Source organism: Zonotrichia leucophrys, chromosome Z, assembly GCF_028769735.1.
Source record: "Zonotrichia leucophrys gambelii isolate GWCS_2022_RI chromosome Z, RI_Zleu_2.0, whole genome shotgun sequence".
NCBI classification, from domain to species: Eukaryota; Metazoa; Chordata; class Aves; order Passeriformes; family Passerellidae; genus Zonotrichia; species Zonotrichia leucophrys.
The window spans coordinates 48,411,453-48,438,220 of record NC_088200.1 but is presented as its reverse complement, the minus strand read 5'-3'; the positions used below and the strand labels follow the sequence as shown (position 1 = coordinate 48,438,220).

At 38.4% G+C, this 26,768-nt stretch overlaps 1 protein-coding gene across 4 annotated transcripts; it reads left to right on the top strand.

Annotated features, from left to right (window-relative positions):
• Nucleotides 1–1,183: 1,183 nt before the first annotated feature.
• UBQLN1 (ubiquilin 1) lies at nucleotides 1,184–26,580 on the top strand. Of its 4 annotated transcripts, none has more exons than XM_064735675.1 (11): nucleotides 1,184–1,490; nucleotides 12,660–12,811; nucleotides 16,118–16,233; nucleotides 17,568–17,830; nucleotides 18,534–18,692; nucleotides 19,293–19,536; nucleotides 20,012–20,154; nucleotides 21,379–21,462; nucleotides 23,887–24,002; nucleotides 24,316–24,484; nucleotides 25,277–26,580. In XM_064735675.1, the coding sequence occupies exons 1-11, from the start codon at nucleotides 1,326–1,328 to the stop codon at nucleotides 25,430–25,432; spliced, it is 1,767 nt and encodes a 588-aa protein (XP_064591745.1). In that variant the 5' UTR covers nucleotides 1,184–1,325; the 3' UTR covers nucleotides 25,433–26,580. The 4 variants fall into 4 exon arrangements, with proteins under 4 accessions (XP_064591745.1, XP_064591742.1, XP_064591744.1 ...); XM_064735672.1 differs by having other exon boundaries at nucleotides 1,195–1,490; nucleotides 25,280–25,567; XM_064735674.1 differs by lacking the exon at nucleotides 21,379–21,462 and having other exon boundaries at nucleotides 1,195–1,490; nucleotides 25,280–25,567.
• The last annotated feature ends 188 nt before the right edge of the window (nucleotides 26,581–26,768 follow it).

The following is a 26,768-nucleotide window of genomic DNA, read 5'->3' as shown; positions in this document are numbered from 1 at the left end:
GGGAAACATCTGTTCTCATCCAAGCAAAAAAGGACATTTGATTCTACAGTTCAGCCACATGCATACTTTACACCAAAACAGGAAAAGACATCTTGAATTTCCTGAGAGGCAAGAATATTTTGGGAGAATGCCTAATTTGGCAATGCAGTTTTAAGTTGTGTTTGAGGTTTTTTTGGTCCAAGTTTGACGAAGATGTGATTTCCTGCTATGGAATGCTACTGTAGCAATACCTTTAATGTAGTAAAGGTCTAGTATTTATTACTATTTAGCTGGGGCTAACTAACTTAAAAGCAACAGGTACTAAATTATTTCATTGATGTACATTCACAAACTATGCCAAGTTAGTCTTCTTGCATTTTCCAACACCAAACCCCTGCATCTCACTAGAGGCCTCTGTAACACCTCATGTCTTATGGACTGGAGCTCCAGCAAACCACAGTTGCATGGCCAGCACCTGCACTCCCAGACCCTAGCTGGGGAACTGGTGACTTTCTGCACAGACATCTGGAGATCATCATCCCTCTGCCAAGGCAGGGTCAGCTGGAGCAGGTGACACAGGAACATGTCCAGACAGGCTTTGAATGCCTCAAGAAAGGGAGAACCCATGACCTTCCTGGGCAGCCTACTCCAGCTCTCTGACACCCAAATGTAAAGTTCTTTCCCATGCTGAAGTGGAATTTCCTGTGTTTTAGTTTATGGCCATGGCTCATCCAGTCACTGGGCACCACGGAAGAATCTGGCACCATCCTCTTGGCACCCACCTTTGGGATATTTACACGTGTTGATGAATCCCCTCAGGCTTCTCCAGACAAAACAGGCTCAGTTCCTGCAGTCTCCCCTCATATAAGAGATGTTTCAAACCCCAAATTATCTTTGTGACCGTCTGCTGGACCCTCTCCAGGAGCTCCTTGTCTCTCTTGTACTGAGGAGCCCACAACGTGACACGGCACTCCAGAGGTGCCTCACAGAGGGATGTCCATGGAGGCCGGCCACGGCCGAAGGGCAGGGACGGGACAGCCCAAAGACAGACGGGCGGCGGGAAGGCTCCGCTCAGGGTCACGCGGGCCGGGCCCGGGCCCCGCCGCCACACTCGGCCCTCGGCGGCGCGCGCGGGGCCGGCCGCGCGCACGGGCGGTGCCCCTTTCTAGTACCTTCCCCGTTGCGCTGCGTCATCACGGCGCGCGGCGGCCGGGGCGAGCCGTTTCCGGTGTCGCGGGCGCGGCGCGGCGCGAGCGCTCGGCTGGAGCCGCCGGGAGCCGACTGCCAGCAGTCAGGCCCCCTGCCCTGCCCTGCCTTGCCTTGACCCGCCCCGCCCGCACACGGCAATGTCGGACAGAGCGGAGGGGCCCGCGGGGGGCCCCTCTGGCTCCCCCGGTTCCCCCACCCGCGACTCCGCCGGTGTCTCCGAGCCGCGCATCATCAAAGTTACGGTGAAGACTCCCAAGGAGAAGGAGGAGTTCGCGGTTTCCGAGACCAGCAGCATCCGGCAGGTGAGGGGCGGCCGAGCGGGCTGAGGGGGCCGGCGGGGCCGCGCTGGGGCCGGGGCCGAGCGCAGCGCCGCCCGGCAGGGGAGCGCCGGCTCGCGGCTCCCGCCTCCGGCAGCGCGGGGCGAGGGCCCTGCCCGGTGACAAAGCAGCTTTGGCTCGCCCGGGTCGCGCCGGGCGCTGTTGGGCGAGAACCGGCGCCGATCCCGGCCCAGGAGAGGACTGCTGGGAGGGGGTAGTGAAGAAATGTGCCACCTCGTACCCTCCTCACCGACTTCTCTGCTGCGCTGCCGAGAGCCGGCTCGGAAGAGGCATGTAGCTCATTCGTGAAGTCACATCAACAATCTTCCAGCTCCCCTGTCGTAGGCAGGGACACCTTCAGCTGGACCAGGTTGCTCAAAGCCCCGTTTAACCTGGCTTGGAACACTTCGAGGGATGGGCCATCCACAGCTTCTCTGGGCAGTCTGTTCCAGTGCCTCACCACCCCCACAGAAAAGAATTTTTTCGTAATTGCTAATCTAAACCCACTCTCTTTCACTATGAAGCTATTGCCCTTTGTCCTGTCAGCACACGTTCTTGCAAACAGTCTTGCCTCATCCTTCCTGCAAGTTCCCTTCAGGTACTGGAAGGCCACAATTAGGTCACCCCAAAGCCTTCTCTTCTCTCATTTTCTAGCTGAGAGTTGTCCTGTTGAGCTGACTGATTTTGGTGGTTGTTATCTCACTTTCAGTCTTTTTTTGTCCTTAAGTCTAATCTACATTCAGTTTCTTTTTGTGGGTTTTTTTGTTTGTTTGTTTGTTTTTTTCCTTTCATACATCAGTGTTTGGGCTAGAAGTGTCCCAGACCTGAGTTTCATTGTGGTTTTCTCCACCTGCCAATGCATTGAAGCCGCTTTCTTTTCTTCTCTAGTCTTTTGGCAGCCGCAATGTTGTGTGCTGTGAGTTACTCTCTCTGCAAGCTTGATCTGGGCATTTCTCCCAAAAGTAAAATGTCTGTGTTTGCTTTTTAATGTTGTCCACTGCTTTCCCAGCAATCTCAGTCTGAAAGGGGTGCTTTTCATTTCTCTGTTCTCCATAGATTTGTGAGCAGCTTCAATGTAGTTTTTGTAAAAGTCTTTGCAGTTTTGGGGCTTTTGTTTTGTTAGGATATTTCAAAAAAGAGATTCATAAACTGAATCTAACCTGAGGATTGTGCTTGTCCTGTAAAGCAGTCAGCTGTTAGTTGGGTCCTTTGGAAATAATAAACAGATTTACTCTGGCTGTGAATTTTGTAATACATTTGACTTTTAACAGTTTGTTTCTTATTTGAATACTGGTGGAGCTGCCACGTTTTCAAATAAACAGTAGTCATAAACTGAAATGGTTGTACAGCCTATCAAGAGCATGAATTTTTACTGAAAGCAGTTATGCAAGTTTAAGGAATTAACATAGGACACTGCTTCAGATGTCTTTGTTGTCTACAGATATCTTAAACTGTGAGTGTTGTCTCTGTTGGAACTGTTGTTAAAATATTAGATCTGCAGTTATAAATTGGTTCTTGTGAAGTAAGATTGCCCTGCTGGGTTGACCATTGGATTGAAGTCCCAGGCAGTGTAACAGCACTAAAAATGTGCTGTCCCTGTAGTGTGACTAATATTGGCTTTTCTCTTTAACTGCAAAAGTGAGCTGTTGATAGTAATAAGCATCAACAGTGGATGCAATGTTTCTAGAACTGGCCTTGAAAATAGGTTAATCTCAAATACCAGGCAAGTTGCACATCTGTTCAAATGCGTCTGTTATCAGCAAGTGTTTTGTACAGTTGAGATAGATGGGCCAATAACTTGTTGGCTGAAAAAAAACCCAAAAAAAAACCCCAGCAAAAGAAACTCCCTCAGTATATTTCTATAGCTAACATTAGAACTTAAAGAATTGAGTTATTTCTTTATGGTCATTTCAGAATACTGCTAGAACATAAACCCCAAATTTTCTAGGAAAATATTTTGTGTCATCAGGGCCAAATTTAAGGGTAAAAAAAATTAAATTTTATGTTGCCCCATTAATGTAAACCATGTCTGCAACTTTTCTGTCAAGATTTTTTCCTGTATTGGAAGACTTCAGTAGAATAGATTTGTTACTGTGATCCTGTGTCGTGCAGCTAGAACAGTGAGTATACAGGTTGGTATGGAAAACAAACTAATTACAAAGCTACTCTGGGAGATCAGTTGATTTACATTGGTGTCTGTCTGTCTTTTCTTTGAAATTTATTTGATTGTGCTTAGTACAGGTTGGCTCAGTATTAGGAGAAGGACCAAATGTTTGCATTCTTGACTGGGTATGATACTGATCTTTCTCAGAGCAGAGACTTAATGAATACATGATGGGTAAAATATGTTGACTAGCTGACCCTGACAGTGCTGATACTCTGGCTCACTAAAATGGTTTGTCTCTTGTCTTGTGTTTTCTTCCTTCAGTTTATTTTCTGAGTTCATGACCGTACAGTCTTTGCAATTTCTTGCTTAGCAGAGTTGTGTTAATGTGTTTGATAATGCCTGTATACAAAGAAAAAGTGTACTCATTTTAGGAGCGACTCAAGTCTTAGTGGGTGACTTGAATTGTTTGAGTATTGAGGTGTTGACACCGGTTACATGGAAAACTAGCTTTTTTACCTTCATCATTTAGAATAAGGGAGTTTTAGAAGAGTTAAAGCTTGCTGATGCTTCTTGATGCTGTTTTAGTGCCTTGTGTTGAGATCTGCTGTATTTGTGGGTTTATTATAACTGGTCCAGAATTACTGTCTGTGCGTGTGTAGCACACTGAAAGATACTGAGTTGTCCATTCTGTGAGCATTCCAACTCTGAGACAGAGTAATGTGTCTAGCTGTATGTTATTAACTTCTGGGCCAACAAGTGGATACAGTAATCTGTGCTAATAATTTCAGAAGCTTACAGTTGTTGCAGAGAATGATTGCCAGTCCTTTGATTATATGAAAATTTCAGAGCAATGCCCATCAGGAAGAGTTAGTGAAATTGAGTTTAGCTCCTTGGAAAACAGATTAGATCCTTTTGCAGGATTTGGGGTTTTTTCACCCCTTTTTGTTTAGCTTCAGCCTTTAAATACAATATCTCTTCAGTGTGGAATACAGTTTTCAGTAACAGTATATTTAACAGTTTCTAGTGTGTTTTCTAAAGTAGGTGAACACAAATGTGCTTTCTGCACTAGACTAAACTACAGATAAAAATCCCTGAGTTGCTTAACTTTAAGTTTACATGTATCCATTGTGTTGAGACTACTGATTTTTGTCAAGTGGAGAGCTTCTAAATTTTTGATTGAAATTACAGTACTGTTTATGGTTGAAACTTTAAATCCATAAATCCAGGATTTTATTTTTGTGCCTGGATCTCATGATCCCAAACTGGTAGTGTTCTGCCTCATACAGATCATACAGGTGTAAATGTTAAATTGTTAAAGCTTTGGATAGTTTGGTAGTGGAGCATCTTTCCTGGTTTGCATATGCTTTTAGTATTTTATGTAATGTTTTCCCTTTTAAGAAACTACTTTATAGGAACAATTCTTTTAACATGATCCCATTCTGTTTCACTGGTTTTCTGTAATCCAGGGATTACTGAATGCTGTAAACCAAATAGGTTGAAACTATATAATGGAATCCAGTCTGTTTTTTGTTTCCAGGATTGTGATTCAGGTTTCTGTTCTTTCTCAGGTGTTTCAAGGCACTTGAATACACTAAGCATTTAGTGTTAGGTTTTCCATCGTCTGGTGTTTCAGTGCATTGTAACACATCTCTGTGATTTTTTTATGGATATGGAGTCTGTGTCGTGATATACTCTCATTATACTTATTTCTTAACCTGGGTTTTTTTCCCCCTCATTTTGTGATATGAAAATTGTTTTAGAGCAATGGTAGGTGATTATTTTATAAAGTAACCTTCCGAAGTAAAAGTATGTTGACTTCTGTTGGCTTAGTTAGATGTAACTCAGAGGCATCAGTGGCCATAGTACTCAACAGGTGTTTTCTGATAAATGACTGGCAAACAGAGTAAAATAAGAAAACCTATTTAAGTAGTAGTTGAAGTGTCTTTTGTGTAGATACCTCTCTGCATAATACTAAGACATTTATATTTTAAATTATTTTTTAAAAAGTGTTATCTATGTCAGATGCATTTGTCCTGTGAGTTTGTTTTGCTAAAATCCTTCACCCTCAGTCAGGGATGTCACACAGTTTTAAAAATTGCCATGTGTACAGTTCAAAATTGCCAACAGCATAGAAAACCTTAATGAATAATTAGCTGTGGTAAAAGTGTCATGTAAAGATTTTGAAAACCAATCAGTATTTCAATAAGTGACTATAAACCTTGTCTCTGTTAAAAGGGTCATTGTCTGGGAGTAAAGTTAGGGTAAAATCTTAAGAATTTGGAAGATATGGTTACATGGTGTTCTGATTTTGACTGCAATAGAGTTCATCTTCTTAGTAGTTGATAAGGTGCTGTGTTTTGTATTAAGTGCAAGAATAATCTTGGTAACATAATAATCTTGATTTTGGCTCTTCCTAAACAGTGTTTTTTTCTAAAAAACAGTTGTTTTTTAGGAACGTTACTTCCTAACTCAGTGACCCCACTGATACTTCCCAAACCACACTGCCTCTCTCTCTCTCTCTCTCTCTCTCTCCCCGTATCACCTTTTCTTTTCCCTCTCCCCCCTGAGCCTGAGTGCTTTATTTGTTAAATAATGTTTAATGTTGTATAAATTAGTTGAGTTGTAGAATATAGTTGAGAGTTTTCAAGACGAAAATAACACTGAAAAGAGGATTTAAAGCATTTTCTATTTTTACGCAGCACAAAAACCTCAATGAGTTAAGTTGAATCTTAGTGTCCTGTAACTTACAAAACTTTTTTCTCTTTTCACTCTTCTTAACTTGTCAGTCAACCCAAGACATGCTGCAGAGGAGAGTTGGAAGCACAAAAGGTCAAGATCACAGGTCGAGATAAGAACAATTTACTGGAAACAGCAATGAGATAAGAAAACAAATATTAACAGCAACAATACTAATGACAAAGGGTGCAAGAAAGTCAGTGATTGACATGAAAAAACTCCCTTGATAACTGACAATACTGGACATCTCCCTCCACCATGTTTTCTTGACTAGAAGGAACCCCTTTTCCCTGGAAGAGATTCCATTTCCTCAGCTGCTGTCAATGACAAGAGGTGGTATAAAATAACCTCCAGGTCCAAGCCATGCCCCCTCCTGGCTTCTGCAAAAATTAATCTCTGGTGGTACCAGCTATTGGTTTCTCTGGGTCTGGATTGAAGGCACTTGAGATGGTAGATCATGTTCAGACTCAAGTGTTTATTTCTTATCAGTGAAACAGTCTCACTACTGTGACTTGGGCAGCTTTTCATTAGCAGGCACAAAATGGCTAACAATCTCTTGTTACAAGGTCTTTTAAGACTAAACTATCCAGTTAAGAACTGACACCTAGATTATTTTCCCTTTTAACCCAATAACTGAACTCACAGAGCCCACAATGCAGATGTTTCTGCCCAATTACAAAATGCCACCCAAACCCACAAAGAAGGAGGAAGAAGAAGCGTGAAGAAGAAACCCAGGATGATGCCTTGTGCCCTCCATCTTGCTTCCATCCACAACATGCTAAAAATCCCAAACCCTAAATTTCTCACCAAGTGATACACCTACACTACTCTCTGTAATCTGTTTCACACTTCTGTGAATTCTAGTCAATCTTGAAGCGTAGGAAACTTCCTCCATGAATGAGGGTCCAAGTCAGTGCTCCCCTGGGGGTCAGGGCACCCCAGAGCAGACAGAGAAATATTCCTGGTGCCCTGGGTTTCCGCATGAACCCTTTCTTGGCCTGAGCCAAGACAGTGCTTATTTTCAATTTGTGTTGCTTTGCCAGTGACCAGGTACATAACAAACAGGGAGAGAGTAGATTGCCCAGTGCTTTTAGGGGAGAAGCGTTGCTTCTCCAACAAAGTCTTGGAGAATTGGTAGTGGCTTGTTGAAGAATCCCTGAAGGGAATAGAAATGGGTAGAACTTTACACTACCATGTGCTGCTGCAGTTTGCCCTTTATGGGCTGCTAGCCTTTTAAGCTCATCAAGAATCTGACTTTGTGTTTTGAAATGTGGTTTTTCTGTGAGTTTGATTTGATTGCAGGCATTTGAGGAAATAATTTTATTATGAAACTAGCATGGGTCATTGGCAAAGCTACCATAAGATAGTAACTCCATTAAGACATGAAGGACAGTACTCTTACATAGAAGCCTTAGTTTGTGCATTCTTTTTATCTATACTTTATCTGTTGTGGGCCAAAAGTGCTTGTATTCCTGCTTGAAATGATGAATTCTTGTCTTCCTTCCTGTATAGTGTCCTAGAGTTGTGCAATGAAACCCTGTTTTTACTGACTCACTTTAAGTCAGTCGTAAGATGTCCAGGTCATGATTCATCCCAAAAGGAAACCACAGCTATCAGCTGTGGCCATGAGTGTGTTTGGTTCCTTACTTCTTGGGTCAAGATGACCTGTAACCATTAATTCTGTTGTATAAAAGAAAGCTGTAGCTCATAAAAGTTTACTTCTGAGACTGCTCAGTGTGGGTATAAAACAGACTGGAGTTGAGTCAATATGCTGATCTGTGCATGTAACTAACTGTTGTTAGGAAAGACAGTTGAAAGTTTAAATATTATGGGTGTGTTTTGAAATAGCAGTGCCAAACAAAGTAATGCTGTTCCAAAATCTTTCTTTGCAGTAGAACTATTTGAGAGACTGCTGAGAATGAAAACTGCAGTTCAGCCTTCTATGTACAAGCATTTGCTTCCATGGCCTCTTCTGTTGTGTTCAAAAAGGAGTTTCCTGTGCGGGGAGTCGGCAACCTTACTTTTTTTTACAGTCCTCTAGATAAAATTGTAGCTTAATTTTTTCAAAGTAGTTGAAGTTTTTACGGACCTGCTTTCTGTTAAAAAAACAGATGTTAATTGGATGTTAATTGCCTAAGACCTCTTCCAGGTTGCTACTGTAATTTAATTTTTAAATATGACTTACTAAGCTGAGGTTGAGAGAATTTGGGAAAGTAATTTTTAATTGATTTGTTTTCTTCTTTTTATTACTTTATCACAACACTTTGTTTTGTGAGTGGATAATAAGATTATTACAGTTACTGGTTTTGATATCCTAAAATGAGTCAACAGAAGCTTTTGAAACATTATATGGTTGTAATATGTCAAGGGAGAGTTTGAATGTTAATACTTTCACGTTACCTGGAATAACACTTTACCAGGTTCTTGCAAGGCCAGGTTGTCAGATGTTAATAGGTTAATGTTTAAATTATGGATCTGCTCTGCAAAGTGACAGTGCAAGACAATATCTGGTTTAGTCAGCTGTTCTACTTCATGTGCATTCAGATATTTGCTTTGTTTGGTGACAAAGTGTTTACTTTGTCAGGTACAGTATGCATTTTGTTCAACACTGGACATTAGCATTTTATGGTGTCCATCTGTACCTTGAAAAAAACTTGAGAGGCAATCAAGTCAAGCAGGTGTACGGAAAGTCCTAGATTGCTTCAGAGAGTTGCGGTTTTTTTCAGTGTGTCTTAACAGTGAACAAAAAAAGGCAACTTTTGTTAATGGTGGTTATTTTAAAGTTCTATGAAGATAAGGGTATTTGGCATGGAATTGAAAGTATACACAAGAAGTGCTGGTGTGCTGCTAAAAGCCACTGAGTGTTCTCAACATGAAAAATTATACTGCTTTTGTATTTCAAAGCAAAACAAAATATTTATGTAAACAAGTTAGCTTGAGGTAAAATGGCAATTTGGGCAAAGTCCTTCAACAACACAAGCTTTGAATTTGTTCTAATTAATTCCAAATCTTCAAGTTGCCATGCTTTGAGGAGAATGTTACCTTGAATCAGCTCACTCTGGTTAAGATGCTTTTTACTTTTCTCCCTAGGAAAACCAGGCCTCTGAGTAGACATTAGTCCAGTGTTTTAGTCTGATTCCCACTGTGTTTCTCTCCACGTATTTTTGTAATAATCATGTAAAAATTGACATGATTTTACATTATTTTTACTGTATTCAGTTACTAGAGGAGTACAGTGAACTAGTTTCCATGAACACACTAGGTTTCAAGTATGTTGAAACATTATTTTCACAACTTTGAATTCTTTTCTATGCCCAGATAATACTGAATGACCTTTGTGGTACCACAAGGTGTAGTATTATTGCAATGAAGTAAAACTTGCATTTAGAACAATAAAGCAAATGAGCTGACATTGTTGGTTGAATTGTTACATGATAATTAAAAGGATGAGTCACTGCATTAGGAGAATTCGATAGAAATGCTCATCATTTCCAGCCAGTGACGCTGAACTCCTTTGGCTTTTGGTTTCCCCAGTGGATGAAGTATTTTTACTGTAATTTACAGATACTGTTACTTAGTTATGTTGTGCAAACTGAAGACCTAAACAACACCAAAATTATTTTTTTTAGAACTGCTTGAATTTCCATCATCATAATCTGTCATGGTTTAAACCCAGCCAGCAATTATCATGCAACTGCTTCCTCACTTTCTTCCTGCCTAGTGAAACGGGGAAGAGAATCAGAAAAAAAAAAAAAAGAGTAAAACTCAGGGATTGATATAAGAACAGTTTAGTATTTAAAATAACAGTAGCAAAAATAACAATAATCATTGTAATGAACAAGAGAGAGAGAGGAGTAAAACGCAAGAGAAACAAATGGTGCACAGTACAGTGCCTCAGCACCCACTCTCCAGTGCCCATCCTGTTCCCTTCACTGGCAAATCCTTCAGCCACACTGTCAAAGTTAGTGAGAGCGGGGGTTGGGAGAATGAAGAACCATCCCCTCTAGAAGATCAGGTTCAAGACCCATGGGATCTGATGAGATACATCCATGGGCCCTGAGGGAACTGGGCAAGAAAGTAGTTAAGCCACTAGCCATCATATTTCAAAAGTTATAGCAGTTCTCTGTGGAAGTTCCCACAGACTGGAAAAGGTGAAACAGAACATCCATATATTTTTGGGAAGGGAAATTGGGAAGACTCAGGGAGCTACAGGCTGGTCAGTCTTACCTCAGTACCTGGCAGGATCGTGGAATGGAACCTCCTGGAAATTATGCTAAGGAACTGGAAGGTAAGGAGAAGATTGATGACAGTCAACACAGTTTCACTAAGGATGAATGTGATCATTGCCTGTGATGGTGTTGCAGTGGTGACAGATGAGGGAAAAGTGAGTGCTATCATCTGCCTGCACATATGTAGAGTGTTTGACACTGTGCCACATGACTTGTCTCTAAACTGGAGACCCATGTTTTTGACAGATGGACTGCTGAGTGAATAATGAATTTAAAGGGTTGTGGTGAATGGCTCATTGTCCATCAGGAGACCAGTGATGAGTGGTGTCCTTAGGGATTGGTACAGAGGCAAGCACTGTTTAACATCTTTGTCAGTAACATAAGACATTGGGATTGAGTGCACCCCAGCAATGTGTGCCAATCAGTGTGGGATGAATGAGGTGATGGAGGAAAGGGAAGCCAATCCTTGCCAGGCTTGAGGGGTGGGCTCATGTGAACCTCATAAAGTTCAACAAGGCCAATTGCAAGGTCCTGTACTTGGTTTGAGGCAATCCCAAATACAAATACAGGCAGGCTGGATTGGGAGCAGCCCTGAGGAGAAGGACCTGGGGATGCTGGTGGATAAAGGCTGGACATGACCAAGCAATGTGCTCTCAGAGTCCAGAAAGTTGATTGTATCCCAGGCTGCATCCAAAGAAGCATGGCCAGCAGGGAGAGCCAGGAGGATTCTGCCCCTCTGCTGTGTTCTGCTGAAACTCCACCTGGAGTGCTGCACCCAGCTCTGAGGACCCTGGCAGAGGAAGATGTAGACCTGTTGGAGTGAGCTGGGAGGAGTCCACCAAGATGATCAGAGGGCTGGAGTCCATGTCCTGTCAACACAGGCTGAGACACTTTTGTTCATCATGGAGAAAAGAAGCTCCAGGGAGATGTTAGAACTGCCTTTCAGTCGCCAAAAGGGAATTACATGAAAGATGGTGGGGGACTTTTTACGAGGGCAGGGAGTGAAGATATGAGGGTAATAACTTTACCATCTTTAATATTAAGAAAGAAATTCTTTACTGTGAAGACGACTGGTACAGGTTGCCCAGAGAGGTGTGGATGCCCCATTGCAGGAAGTGTTCAAAGCCAGACTGGACTTTGAGTAACCTAGTCTAGGGAAAGGTGTCGTGCCCTTGGCAGAGGAGTTGAAACTAGATGATCTTTATGTTCATTTTCAACAATGTTTTTAGGATTCTGTCTTCCATATGTGTAGAGGATTTTCTTCCTCTGCCTCAGGAAAAAAGACAAAATAAAGTGTATGAAGTTAATCTATTATTTAAGGTGTTTTTGACAGTAAACACTTAGTAAGCAGTCTCTTGTGTAAAAGGTCTTGTATGGCAATGATTTCTCAATGAATGAAAAATGTGTTTATTCGCTGTGACCTGGGCTGTAACTTCATTTTATGTAGCCGTGTCATGCATTAAATGAGAAAGCAGAGCCACCTAAAGTATAACTTTAGTCTGTGTGGCAAGGAATGTTAGTTTTGACACGTGGAAGGGAGGCAGCAAAAATACATCTAAGGAGAGAGTATACTCAGTTCAAGCAAAAGTCTAGACAGATTTATCCTCTTTATGGCATTGCGTCTTCAGTTCTTCAGCAATGGATGGCTTCAGTGGTATGCACATTTGCATATGTGTACTTGCTAGTATATAATTATATGCATACTTTACCATGTATATACATATGGGTGTGTTTAAGTACTGTATATACTAGTATTTATTTACATCATGGATGTATGCTTGATTGAAGTCACAGTAGTCTTCAAGAGAAATCAGATTTTCGTTGTCACGACTTGTGTAACTAATGATCTAGATATTAAATTCTTCAGATTTCCTTTTCTGAACGGCAAAGAAATATTTTCCATCTTCTTATAGACAGAAAGAAGTTCAGGAAACAAAAGTATTTCTAGTTTGTGAAATACAGAATATGCAGTACAAGTGAGGTAATATAGCAAATGTAAAAAATGGCTTGTTCTTAAATTATTTTTAAAAATTGCAGTTCAGTATTTAATTATATAAATGTATAATTTTTTTTTTTGTTTAGTTCAAGGAAGAAATCTCTAAACGTTTCAAGTCCCACACTGATCAGCTTGTGTTGATATTTGCTGGAAAAATTTTAAAAGATCAAGATACTTTGACTCAGCATGGAATTCATGATGGACTCACTGTTCACCTGGTTATCAAAACACAGAACAGGTAATCTTAATAACAACTGGTCTTCTGTTTACCTCTAGAGAAGTTTAAGTGCTCTGTATTATTAATAACTTTCTGTTGGGCAAAACTAGATTTGACTAAATCACCTTAATCAGCTCCTTAGTTTCAGCTGCTGCAGGAGAACAGTGAGGTTATGAAATTACACTGTTTTTTAAAATTTATCTCATATTTTATTTTGATTTATGTTTTTAAATACATTTCTTTTTCTTTAGGTTGTTTTTTTTGTTTTTTTTTTGGTTTTTCTTATATAGCTTTTTTTTTTGTTCAAGCTGTGTGAAGTGCCCAAAAATCTTTCCAACAAGTAGAGCAATAGATCCCTCAAAAGCAGTTTGCTATTAGTCAATAACATGTTCATTCTTTTAGAGTGAAAGTGGTTTTGCCTCTGTTCTACTTAGGTCTTTTCTGTTTATGGTGAGGATCCCCTCTGATGTGAAAATGTCTTATGTTGAAGGAAAGAGCATAAAGCGTAGGAGAGAACAGAAGTAGACTTTCCCTTTTAAGGCCTTACCAAGACATCAAGGCTGGCTACTAACATTAGCATTAAATACAAATTCTTGTTGAAATTAGTATCATTAACATTCAATGTAGGTACTTTTTCAGATTGATACCTTCAGTTCTATATTCATGCCCTGGAAGGATTATGTTCTCCATCCTGGAGTCAAAATACATGTTTGTACTGTCAGAGGTGTCCCTTTCCTGCCCTTTGCCTCCTCCACCTGAAATTTAGGCTGATACAAGCCATGCCAGTCTTGAATACAGTATTAGGCAATACTGCAGTTCTGTTCTTTTTGCATCTGAGTGAGTATTCTGCTGTTGCTATTTTTTTTTTGTTGCTTTTTTTGCCTAAAGTCCTAAGTATGACAGGGAGGCACCATGAGTACTCCTAGAAGGGTGCTTTGACTTGCACAATCTTCACAGAGTTTATAGTTTTGACCTACTGTAGCTATATATACTGAAATACACCCCTGCCTGCCTCTTGGGCCTTCTTGCACTTTGCCTCTGAGCAGAGGAACCCTCAGGAATGCAAATGTCAAACATGTGGCTTTTGGGTCTTATCAGCATTGCACTCCATGTCTGCTTTTATGCCTGCTTTTGTTTGAATCATTTTAGAAGGCTGTATTTCTGCTATCTGCAGAATGTTTTAATCATTGGGAAAATGAAGTATGAACTAAGAACTACAGATCCTTTGCATGTATATGTGCTGTGTTCAAATGATGCATTGAAGTTTTCACCTACTAGCTTTACTTGAATAAACTAAAGACATGGTAAAACCTGCTGGAGAGAATGTCAGTCAGCATTGTCCTGAAATATCGCAGTTGTATTCTTGCTAAAATATCTATATTTTATACTTGTCTTGAAAGACAAGATTTAGACCCTGCCGGTGTGGTCTGGAACATGCTGATTTTTGGCCCTGAGTATCAAGATTGATTTGTTCCCAGGTACTTTGGTACGCTCTGCCATTTACTTTTCTGTTGACTCTTGCTGTTACTGTTGCTGCTGTGTATCTGAAAAAGTCAAAGTTATTTTCCAAAACTGGATCTGAAAGTGATCTTTTCCCTTGTAAACTATGTTATTAGATTTGTAATTTCAAAATGGGAATCTTCATATATCCCAACCACATGCTTGTTAAAAAAAAGATTACTTTTTCTACTGTGCTACATTTTCTAGACTGCTACAGACTTTCAGTGCACTCTTGTTACCTATCTTCTACAGTGTCAGAGTAGCAGTGAGTGATTAGCAATAGGCAGCGAAGATGAATGGAATTTCTGAGTAGAGTTCTAGGTCAACAAGTGTCATTTGTTCACATGTGCTTGGAGGAAACATAATGGCAAAATGGGTGTAAAAGGCGATGCGCACTTGACAGGAATATAGCTGAAAGACTGAAGGCTCAAAGGCTTGAAACTCACATGAACCTTAATCTTGAAAGAATATGCTCCAGTTTGCATGGGAGCACTACTGTACTTCAGCTTTCCGTGTCACCTACTTTTCTGTCACACTTTTGAGAACCTTTAATGTCTATTACATAAAGCAGCATAGTTGCTTCTCAAAATAGTTTCTCAGCTGAAAATACAAATAGGATTTGATGCTTGTTTTTTTTACTTTGCTTTTGGAGGAAAGATGTGTATGTTTTCTAGATAAAAGAAAACTCAATATCTCTAGCAGGAGAATCAGAATCAGTATACAGTCTATAATCTTTCTCATTCAAGTTACAGCTGCTTGGCCAGTTATAGTCATCTTGTGTTCAAAGTTTGCAGTTGCTGATAATTAAGTTAAAGAACTCTTAGAAACCTCAGGAGAATCTATGCTTTTAAAGCATCTTTCTGGGTTTTTTTTTGTATGGTTGGGGATTTTTTTCTGATGTTTGCTTGAGCGGAGCAAGTGCAGAGTTATGTTATAGGAGAAAGGTCCTCCAAGGTGGACTGAAGTATGGAGTCTAGTGTACTGCCAAATTCTCAAATCTTTTTGTGATGTCTGAATTCGTAGTTGTCAAAAGTATTTTATTCTGTAGTACTGCAAATATAGGCATTTATTGATTGTTGAACCACAGTGGAGAATTGATTTGGATTTCAAAGCAGTCTCTTTTCTTTAGAACAGAGAGGTCAGGTTAACTTTATTCGAGCTCAATTCCTTCATCTCTTTTACTGCATGGCAGCATTTGTCTTTCTGTCTGCAGTAGAAGAGTGTGATGAGTATACAGCCTAGGCAGGCTTTAGTGCCTGTGCTAAATTATGCTGGCTTTAGTGTCATGTGATTTTATTATCAGCCTTTTTTTGAAGTCTTAAAGGTTTGAGAGTTTGAGATTTGTCTTATAATCAAATGTGACATTAACTGAATTTCACATTCAATAAAGCATGCTGTTGGAGATGTGGCATGAAATAAATTCTGCATTAAATTTGTCAGGCTTTATTTCTTGAAGGTGTGGGCATGTTATCAGTAGTATGTGAGTATAGTGAAATAAGACATGGATCCTTAAAGCAAGGTAAGGACAGAGAAAACAATTAATTGGCAAGCGTCATGGGGTAGGATGAGAAGGTGGTAATAGCTACAGTGATACCTATCTGTTTTTTCACTATATAAAACTACTGTTCAGAAAAACTGATGACATAATAGGTGTCTGAGAAAGATTTATTACAGGAAACCATGTGGGGATAACTGGAGTTATCGCTGGGTTATGACCAAGAATCTAAATGTAATTTAAGATTCTGAAGTAAAATACTTTAGCTACAAATGGCACTATTTAAAATAACTTGTTACACTCTATATAAAGTTTTGAAATTGCTTTTTTAGATCACAAGACCACCCAGCTCAACAGGCAAACACCTCTGGGAGTACTGCTACCACATCAACATCAAGCAGTAGTACTTCAACACCAGCATCAACAAATAGTAATCCCTTTGGCTTGGGTAAGAATATTTGTTAGGTGGAATGGTGGGTATCTTCTCTTGGATTCCACTATTGTGCCCAAAGCTTTATCACAATGTAGACAAAACTTGAAAAACAAAACCCAAACAAACACGTCAGCCAAAAAATTAATTACAGTTATATACTCAATTGGCTGTAGAAGGTTTCTGATCAGTCAGTTACCAAAGCAGAGTTGTTTCATTAGTTTTACAGAGAATCATGAAATAGTTTGGGTTGGAAGGGATACCTGTTAAGGTGATCTATTCTAAACTTTGTGCAATTAGCTGGGACATCTTGAAGCAGATTAAGTTCCTCAGAGCCCCATCAACCTGACCTTGAATGTGTCCAGAGGTGGGGCATCCATCACCTCCCAGGATAAACTGTTCCAAGTTTGTTTCACCACAAACTTCATTACAAGATTTTTACTGTTTCAGCTTCAGTGGTAAGGTACTTCTGAGGTTTTATTTTGGCACTGTGGGTAATGAAATACCTTCCAATGTCTTTGTACTACTTAAAGTGCATCTGAATTCCTGTTATCTGAATACAGATGAATCATAGAAGTTTGGACCTGTGACATGAAGCCAAGATCTGCAATAAAAGCAACAAAATTGCTGCTAATCTTTCAATTAACTATGTCTCAGGTTTCAAGTCTAATAGTATTAAGAGTCTTCAATTCTATGAATGAAGACGCTGCAGTCTGTTGATTTAGAAATTATAATCTGTTTCCATAGTTGTGGTGGGGTTTTGTTTCATTCTTTTTTGTCTTTTTTTTTTGCATTTGGGAGTGGGGAAGAAGTAGAATTGGAAAAGCCAGTTATAGTAAGCAGATGATTTCTTGGGTTTTAATTGTTCGTTGGTCTGTTTAGTACTTTCTGAAACTTTTTATCTGGATTCAGCAAAGCACAAAAATTCAAAACATAATTTCCTCTTGGTACATTATTACCAGGAGGAACACAGGTTTTACATTTAAGTGGAATTGGAAATATTACTCATATTGGGAGTTCACTCTTAGTTACAGTTTAACCAAGAGGAGACCGATAAATGATTACTACAAATGCAGTTGTTAAATGTTGCTGGAGGCACATGGACCTAAAGCCCCCAGTCTCAAACATTTCTTGTATCTTGGCTTTGGAAAATGAGAAGAAAAGCTGTTAGAATTGTAACAAATTTTATTTAAAAATAAAGTGAGTAACTCCTGAACAGCCTTGAAAAAGATGGGATTTTCCATTCATTTTTGTTACTTTGAAGTATGAGATATGTTCAAGTATTTTGTATTTAGAAAATATCTGGATGTGATTGGAAGTATAGTCAGTCACATTTTTTCATCCTCTTGAAGGTGGCCTTGGAGGTTTAGCAGGCCTGAGTAGCCTGGGCTTAAATAGTTCAAACTTCTCGGAGCTGCAAAGTCAGATGCAACGACAACTTATGTCCAACCCGGAAATGATGGTTCAGATAATGGAGAATCCATTTGTTCAGAGCATGCTTTCAAATCCTGACCTGATGAGGCAGTTAATTATGGCTAACCCTCAAATGCAGCAACTGATACAGAGAAATCCAGAAATCAGTCACATGCTGAATAATCCAGATATAATGAGACAGGTATGTAAAAAGATCTATTAGTTCATGACTTGTGATTCTGCTGTTATGTAAACAACAGAGCCAGAATTGGACGTACTTAGTGGAGTGTGTGAACATTCTTTAAGTATTTAGTCTTACTCGAAATCCATAAAAGGTTGCTATAGACAACCAGTGTCTACATATCTTGTTGTTAATGTCCAAAATAGACTGATATTTCAGAAAATCTGCAGCATAGTTTTTGAAAGTCACTGAATACATGTCTTCTGAGGCTAGAACTGGATGTGGCTGTCTGCCCTTGAAACCTGTTGTCTAGCCAGGAATTTTACCATAAGTTGTAATTCTCCAAAATTCTGCATATTTTCATTGTGTCACTGTGGGTACTTCTAAATGCTTTTTAAATTAGTAGATAGATAAGTTGTATCTTATGGCAAAATGTACCCAAACCCAAAGAGATTAATAGATGCTTTTGAAATTCTATGTATTTATTTTAAATTTCATATTATAGGCTGCCTGCTGTAGTGATGTTAGAAACAGTAAGAATTATGGTAGAATGCTGGCTAAATACTGAATTGTGTTGATTCACACTGTGCCGACAGGTTGATTCAGCTCTAATCGTAATTTTAAACTGGGTTAGACAGGGATGACTGAGATATTGCCAAATGCTGACGTTTTCACTTTAGAATGGATTTCTTATTAATACAGATTAAACGTTCCACTTCTCTAGACACTAGAACTTGCTAGAAACCCTGCAATGATGCAGGAGATGATGAGAAACCAGGACCGAGCTTTGAGCAACCTTGAAAGTATACCAGGGGGATACAATGCCTTGCGGCGTATGTACACAGACATCCAGGAGCCAATACTGAATGCAGCACAGGAACAGGTGAGAAAAGATTACAAACGACACAGAAAGGAAATACTTAATATTTAATAAAAGAATTTAAGTAATTAAAATGTCCAGATGTTTATTTGACAAAACAATTTTTGAAACTTGAGGTTATGTAGCCTTTTACTCTTGAAAGACCTTTAAAAATCGTGTTCTTCTGAGCCTGAAGAAATACAGCTATCATTTTTTGTGATTGAGAAGCTATTTTAAAGTTAATAGATTTGTTTGTTACTTAATTTTTAATTCCTTTAATTTATTGCCTTAAGATTCGGAGGTTCGGTAAAATCCTTTTAAGGGTGTGTTTAGTAATTTTAAACTGAAGGTGAGAAGAATAAAAGATTTTAAATTCAGAAACCAGTATGCAAGACACAATTTTACTCTGATCAAAATACAATGCAGTAACAACACTATTTTTGAAAAGAAATGTGATTTAATTTTTGAGGGAGTCCTAGTATCTCTCAGTGTTAGTGTATTTTAACAATATTTACCTTTAATTACTGTAGACTGGTGAGTATAACTGATTAGAAGCCATAAACATTTATTTTCATGTATGATTTATAAATTTGTAGAATGATAAGTGTTTGCTTTCCTTTGTAGTTTGGAGGTAACCCATTTGCGTCTTTAGTAAGCAACACATCAGCAGGAGGGGACAATCAGCCATCTCGTACAGAAAATCGAGATCCTCTGCCAAATCCGTGGGCTCCTCAGTCCAGCTCACAGACTTCCACAACAAATACTGGCTCTACTGGTGAGAGCAGTGGCAGCAATAATCCCGAAAGTAGCACTTCAGGCACAACGGGACAGAGCTCAACTGGACCAAATTTGGGACCTGGGCTTGGAGGTGTGTTTGTTACTGCAACTGTATATGTTTGCACATACATGCAAACTGAAATTATTCTTTCATTAGACAGAGAGTTTTTGATTCAGTTTTTATTGCTGTTTACTTTTGTAGAACATTTTACTATTGTTAAAGTCCTCTGAAGAAAAATAAAAAAAAATAGGAAAATTTATCTAAGTGATAATTATACTTAAAATAACAAAGGTAGCAATTCTGCAGATGAATTGTAGTATTTTTTCTGTTCTAAGGCAAATGGAAAAACAGGTAATAATGTGAATAGTTGATGGGAATGTGTGTTTGGTACAATGTCTGTCTTAACTTTTAGGGTAGATATGTCTATGTAAGTAGAACAGCACTGAGGTAAGTTTCAGGGTCTTAAACTCATGAAAACCAAGTGGTTATATTCTGGGTTTAGATAGTCTCCTTTCTCTGATGATAATGAGAATGCTTACTAACGTGCCCTTTACCTTTCTTTAAGCTGGTATGTTCAATACACCAGGAATGCAGAGCTTATTACAGCAGATAACAGAAAACCCACAGCTTATGCAGAATATGTTGTCTGCACCCTACATGAGAAGCATGATGCAGTCGTTAAGCCAGAATCCGGATCTTGCAGTACAGGTAAATTGCATTTAGTATAGTAATATATTGTGGGTATTAAAGTGTCATAGGAAGGGGACCAGGACACCAGCTGGTTCACCAACTGGTCCGGTCCAGTTTATTGAAGAAAGTATCAAACACTTATACAGCAAATAATAAGCTTATGAATATTCTGTAAGCTAAGCAATCTATTGGTTAAACTATGCCATGAACTCTTCCTCATTCCTTAGGGGTTACATCTCTCTCACTGTTTGTTATCCTACTACAGCCAGGCCCAAGGACACGCTATCAACACAGGTGCAGGACTTGGAATTAGCCACGGTTTTGTACTTTTCCAGTCTTTCTAGTCAGCTAAATTCCCAACATTAAAGTAAAAAAAGACAAAACCCAAAAGCTCAAAAATTGCCTGTGGCAAATGGGCTAATTTTTAGTGTTAATTCCTAAGTAATTACTGAAATTATTAGCTGCTTACTTTCAACAATTTGTTGCCTTGAGTTTCTTCAATTTGTAGTTGGATATCATGCCTGATATATTTCAGAAATCATCATGGGGTTGTGTAAACTTGTGATCCAACATCAGAAACAGACAAAAAAAGTGCTTTCGTTATGAATTAAGGTAGAGCTACCCTCTCTAGTTGGGGGAAGTGAAGGGAGGGGACTTGGTGCCCTATGTAGATATTACTCTGTTTTTAACTTCTTATTTTTGACCTGTGCCTCACTGTAAAAGTAGAGATGCCGTTTTATGTATGGTGTTGTAGAAGTGCTTTGAATTTTTATTTAAAGTGGTAATATTGAGGCTCAGATTCTGAACTGACATTGAAAAAATATTACCTCTTCTGTGTTAAATATTCACTTGGAAATATCCTTGACTTCAGGTGATATTTACAGCAAAGCTATTACTTAGATTTGTGGTGGAGGCTGAACAGAAAAGTATTTTCTTGTAATACTTTGCAAGACTGCCTTATTATATCTGGAAATCCATTCACTTAAAAGAAAAAAGAACCAATGAAGCAAAAGTGAAACAAAAAACCAGAAAAAAAAAAAAGCCCCCACAAAAAAACCCCACCAAAAAGCAAACAAACAAAAATACATACACCCCAGAAATTTTTGGCCAAAGGAGTAGATAGATGATTATTATTCTGTGAGGTAATTTTCATAGACTATTACTGTATTATCCGTAGTTGTTTTAAAACCTCCAGTGGTTTTTACTGCTTGATCTTTGAAGTTAAATATTTTTGTCCTATAGATGATGTTGAATAATCCTTTATTTGTTGGAAATCCTCAACTTCAGGAACAAATGAGACAACAACTTCCAACTTTCCTTCAGCAAGTAAGATGAGATACTAGCTCTTAATAAAGGTCTTCAAGTCAATGAGCAATATATTTGGTAAACTGGTGCCTGTTTTTGATTTGGCTAATAGCTAGATTCTGTAATATATTCTCATTAGCTTTAGATACTAAGTTAGATTGTCCCTTAATAATATTCTTGCTAATGTCTCCATCTCTTTCAGAAGTTAAACCTGTTGTCTGTGACTAGCATAACCACTAAGATTTGTTCTTGCTTCTTTGCTTAGAAGGAATAAATGCTCTTACTGCACACCAGCCAGAAAACACCTGTTTGTGACAAAATTTATTTCAGAAATTAAAAAGAATAGTACTTTTTACAATGCTAGGTAAAGTTTTAGTATGCTTTTCTCATGCCTCTTCAAACCTGCATTAAATATTTGGAAAAGAGGTCCTCGAGCATATCTTGAAAGACCTAAGTCATCAGCTAATTTAAAATAAGTGGGTTCTGAAGTCTTTCCTGGAAAGATTGCTGCACCATTATCTTCCGCCCATACCAACATTGTGTTTGCAGCCCACATATCTGCTTATTATTAGTTGCCACAGTGTATAGTAGAACTTGTTTCCTAAATAGAAGCAAGCAAGATTTTTGTAGGAATTAAAAAACTAATCCACTGCATGAGTTCTGTCATTAGGCAGTCGTTGCAAATCATTGTAAATATGCGTTTCCAAGATCTGGCTGCATGCAGGAGGTTTTATGAGTAAAATAATGAGCACGTACATGAATTACAGTAGCATGTTCAGTGTTCAGAAGATAGTTTATATTGTTTGAACCACATGAATGGCTGTGGTGTTTTGTATTGCCACTGCTTTGTAATGACTCAGTGGTAGCTGAGGAGCCAGTACATTTATGTTTTGAAATCTGTGAATAATTGGTAATTAATGAATGCACAGTAGGAATCATATCTTGTTTCCTTTGTGTATCGCCTTCTGTTATTACCACCTTAGAATTTATCTGCACAAATAGTTCTCTGTTGTATTCACTGTCTGAAGTTAGTTGATTAACAGATTAGCAGGTGAGGTGTGGAGAAATAGCTGGATATTCTCAGAATGTTGGTAATATTTCAACTTATGTTTTCTTGCTTATCTACCTGTGTTTATATTATGGGATTGGGAGACAGAAACCATGGAATCTGCATAATGGAAGACATCTTTTGCAATTAAGGGCAATTGCCCAGCAGAATTAGGGAAGAATGGCTGCTACTGGAATTAATAACATTAATAGAGATGAGATCCAGGTCACCTAAGTGCTCTAAGAATAGTTGGGCCAGCATTTATGTAAGACAGCTTCTGATATCAGACTGTAAGTCAAGATTTAAATATTTTCATAAAGTAGTTGCAGCAGCTGTATTTGGAGACCCCAAAATGTTTATCTCTTTAAATCTGAGTAATTTTTTCCATATACTATTCACTGATTTGTTGACTTTCAGCTATCATGAAGATAAAAGTCCAGGAGATTAATGGAAAATAATAATTGCTCTTCTGAAGTCTCTTCAGGCACTCAGATCAGAGTTCTTCATGTCCTGTGCTGCAGTTCTGCTCTGCAGTAGAGGAAGTTTCACCTTAATCTGTGATTTCCACATTAATCAAATGTGATTTTTCAGCAAAAGTAACCTGGGGAAACTTTTGCTATGGGAAAGCTGCCCAGATTAGTAAGCATATCTGCTCTTTGGTCTGATTATCAAAACCTGTTATTTGTAACTGAAACATTGCTTTTCATGTACCTGTTGCATCTCTATGCAAAGGTGAGCATATGCCACTAGTTTTGTGTCTAAAATAATTAGGTTTTTGGATGTTTCATTTCAGAAATAAAAAGGATTTGCCTTCTAAATTATTTGATGATGTGAAAGCGTATTTGTAATAGAAGTCACAGTCGACAGAGGACCCTTGAATATTATACATTTGTTTGTTGGTATATTTTCCAGTATGTTTGTTTACATTTCAGGCTGTAAGAGCAATACAGATGAGATATGTACAAATAGTCACAACCAAATTGCTGTGATCTGAAATCAGCTAGGAAAAAGGAACTTAGTATTTTTTCTTAGGTATTTTTTGGTCAAGTTTCATCATGTTCAGCATTGTTGCTTGCTAGTAGTATGATATAGGAGACTAATTCTAAAATAATGTACTAACACGGTGTTGAAGCCTTTGAAAGATTGAAATCTGTAATGAAAAATACTTCTCTTGTATAATTCTTGTTCAAGAGACCTTTTCTACATCTAGAGAGTTCATTCATCACCTTCTAAGGAAGTTTCGCACAGAAGAAAAATAACGGAAGGATTTCCTGTAATATTCAACTACAAAATCAAAAGCCAAGTTCTGAAATTATGTCACATTCTATGAGACATCTAGCAATAAAAATTACCTTGAAACATCTACATATACTGAAAAGTTTGTCTCCTTCTCTTAGATGCAGAATCCTGACACCTTATCAGCTATGTCAAACCCCAGAGCAATGCAGGCTCTGCTACAGATTCAGCAAGGCTTGCAGACATTAGCAACAGAAGCACCGGGGCTTATACCAGGGTAAGCATTGATCTTACAAATTTGGACAGGAAGTCTTCCCTTGTTTTGGTTACTCTTTTTAGATTTAGACTTTTATACAGTCTTTATTAACGATTCATCCTCTTGCCTTTTTTAGGTTAACCAAATTTTTTTAGAATCTGTCACATGTGTCTGCTGTGCAGTTCTAAACAGTGATAACTCTGGGCTTTTTCTTAGTACATCACTCAAATTGTTATCCTCTCTTTCACAGAATTTGTACCGACTAATTAATGAGAAGAGACAAACTAGTATTTATTATTCAAGTGGTATATTTCTTTTTCTGTAATTTATACAGGTTTAATCCTGGTTTGGGTGGAGGGGGAAGCAGTGGAACTTCTACGCCATCCACTGTACCTAGTTCTGTTTCCACTGAAAATACAAGTCCAGCTTCAGGAACTGCTGAGCCTGGTCACCAACAGTTTGTCCACCAGATGTTGCAGGCACTTGCTGGTGCAAATGCTCAGGTAATGTACATCATTATATTTAAATATTTTTGCTTTTATTCTTAATTGTAAAACACTGGAAAGAAGACAGGTAGTTGAGGGGAGAGCCCACTGGATGCTTCTGGTCAACAAAGGTCAGTAGAAGAGGCTTAAAAGTGCTATTTCAGCTGTGCAAGTAAATACTGAAAAAATACATCCTCTGTCCTGATGAAAAACATGCCTCTGAAAGTCATATCATTAAGACAGTGCAGGATTTTGCCATGAGTTTGTGTAATCAGGATCTTCCTATAAAGCACAGCTAAGAGTTTGCCTTAGACTCAAGCTTTCTAACAATCAGGATTTTGGTAATTTTAGTCAACAGATACTTGAGAGTGTTACAAAAGTGGTGATTTTTACGTTGAAGAAAAATAAAGCCTATGATGTTCAAGATTGCTGACAACACAATCTTTGCTGTTCCACATTGCTAGGTTGAACTCTGTTTTGTTTTATAAAACCAGCTATATGCATATCTTTAAGAAACGGTTCATGGACATACATGCACCCAATTTAATGTGACTCCACTATTAGTCAGTTTTTCCTGGAGTTCAGGAATGGTATGTAAGTGTAGATAATTTGATGTTGCTGACTTATTAAAAAATTTCTTTAGTTGCTAATTGAATTTATCTGAATATATTTTTTGGAATTTGAAAAAGGTGTAGTCAAAAATTAGAAAAGACAGAGTGGTGCTGAACCACTCTGTGGTTAAATTGTGTTTAAATTGTGTATTTTGCTAAATATGTATTATGCTTTTATAGCTTGAAATTTTGTTCTTAGCAGTTACAAAATCCAGAAGTTCGATTTCAGCAACAACTGGAACAGCTGAGCGCAATGGGCTTTCTGAACCGTGAAGCAAATTTACAAGCACTAATAGCAACAGGAGGAGACATCAATGCAGCTATTGAAAGGCTGCTTGGCTCTCAGCCTTCATAGCAGTGTTTCTTCTAACTTGAAAAATGTAATTTATTTTTGATAACAGCTCTTTAATCTTTCAGATTGCTTTATTTCATTCTGACTCTTGGGATTGTCTTGTTATAACTAAAACCAATCTGATGCATTTGAAGGTGGAGTGCAGTAGTTTTCTTCAGACATTGGGAATCAATGCATTTTCACTTTTGAGTGCATCAGTTCTTTTGTTAGCATTATTTGTGATTTTTTGGAAACAGTATCAGCTTTCACAGTTGGATGAACAAGTTTTGTCTGACTTACAAATGGCCAATTTATTTACTACTTAAACAGTATCCTTCAATAGTAATTTATGTAGATTACACATTAAAAAGGAAACAAAATAATTGAAGCTGTGGGTACCAATACTGCTTATTGTGATTTTAGCATGTTTTATTCTCTTGACTAGCAAAATGCTGGAAGATTTGTACCACTTGAGTAATCTACCATCTTTTACTTTAATTTGTCTAAGGTATAAACATCATATATACAACAGAGATGGCTCATTTCTAGAGATGTACACAATATAATAGAGTGAAATTGTAAGCAATGAAAAAACAAACACAAAAACCCCCAAAGCAACAAGAAAAAAACCCACAAAAAAACCCCAAAAAATCAAAAAACAAAACAAGCAAAAAAAAAAACCAAAAAAAACCCCACAAAAAACTCCAAAAAAACCGACAAAAAAAACCATTGTGGGACTTGAATTTGGTGTAGAACTGCCCAAGATCTTTGGTAACTATCTCAGAAAAAATGCTTAAGCAACTTCAGTTAAAATATGCTAGAATTACTGTTCTGGTTGTCTCTTTACATTTAACTGTACAGAAACTTGCATTATTACATTATTTCAATAGTCACAGATTTAACTGTAAATTACTTTTGTCATTGTCCAAATTAAAGAGCCACAGCCTTGTGCTCTGGACTTGCTTCTATGGCTATTTGGCTTGTTCCACTGAGATTTTTACATGTATTCTGATTTGTAATTGGAGAAATTACTTCTATTCATGGTCATGTGATACTCTAATTACTTCTAACCACCAAGTAAAAAAATACTGTATAGCTTTTGAGTTTCTATTGGTAGTTACTTCTCTTGTGCACAGGTAATAAATGAATTAAAAAAATCTTTAAGCATCTTGTTTCAGTGTGTTTGCAGTTGTTCATTACCTAAAAATCAAGATGACAGTCCATCTTAAAAGCATTTGAGTCAGCTCAAGTTCTGGCAGTACTTACCATTTCTGTGCTAAAACTGGTTAACAACTCCTGCAGTGTAAGGTGGACAGAGGAGAATAAGAGATGGATGATGTTGAAGACTTTTAGCTTAGAT

Coding starts and splice junctions, on each gene's coding strand:
- UBQLN1 (XM_064735675.1), top strand. CDS start 1,326: ATGTCGGACAGAGCGGAGGGGCCCGCGGGGGGCCCCTCTGGCTCCCCC. Junction 19,537..20,011: donor TTTGGGACCTGGGCTTGGAG/GTGTGTTTGTTA, acceptor CCTTTCTTTAAG/CTGGTATGTTCAATACACCA. Junction 20,155..21,378: donor ATCCGGATCTTGCAGTACAG/GTAAATTGCATT, acceptor TTTGTCCTATAG/ATGATGTTGAATAATCCTTT.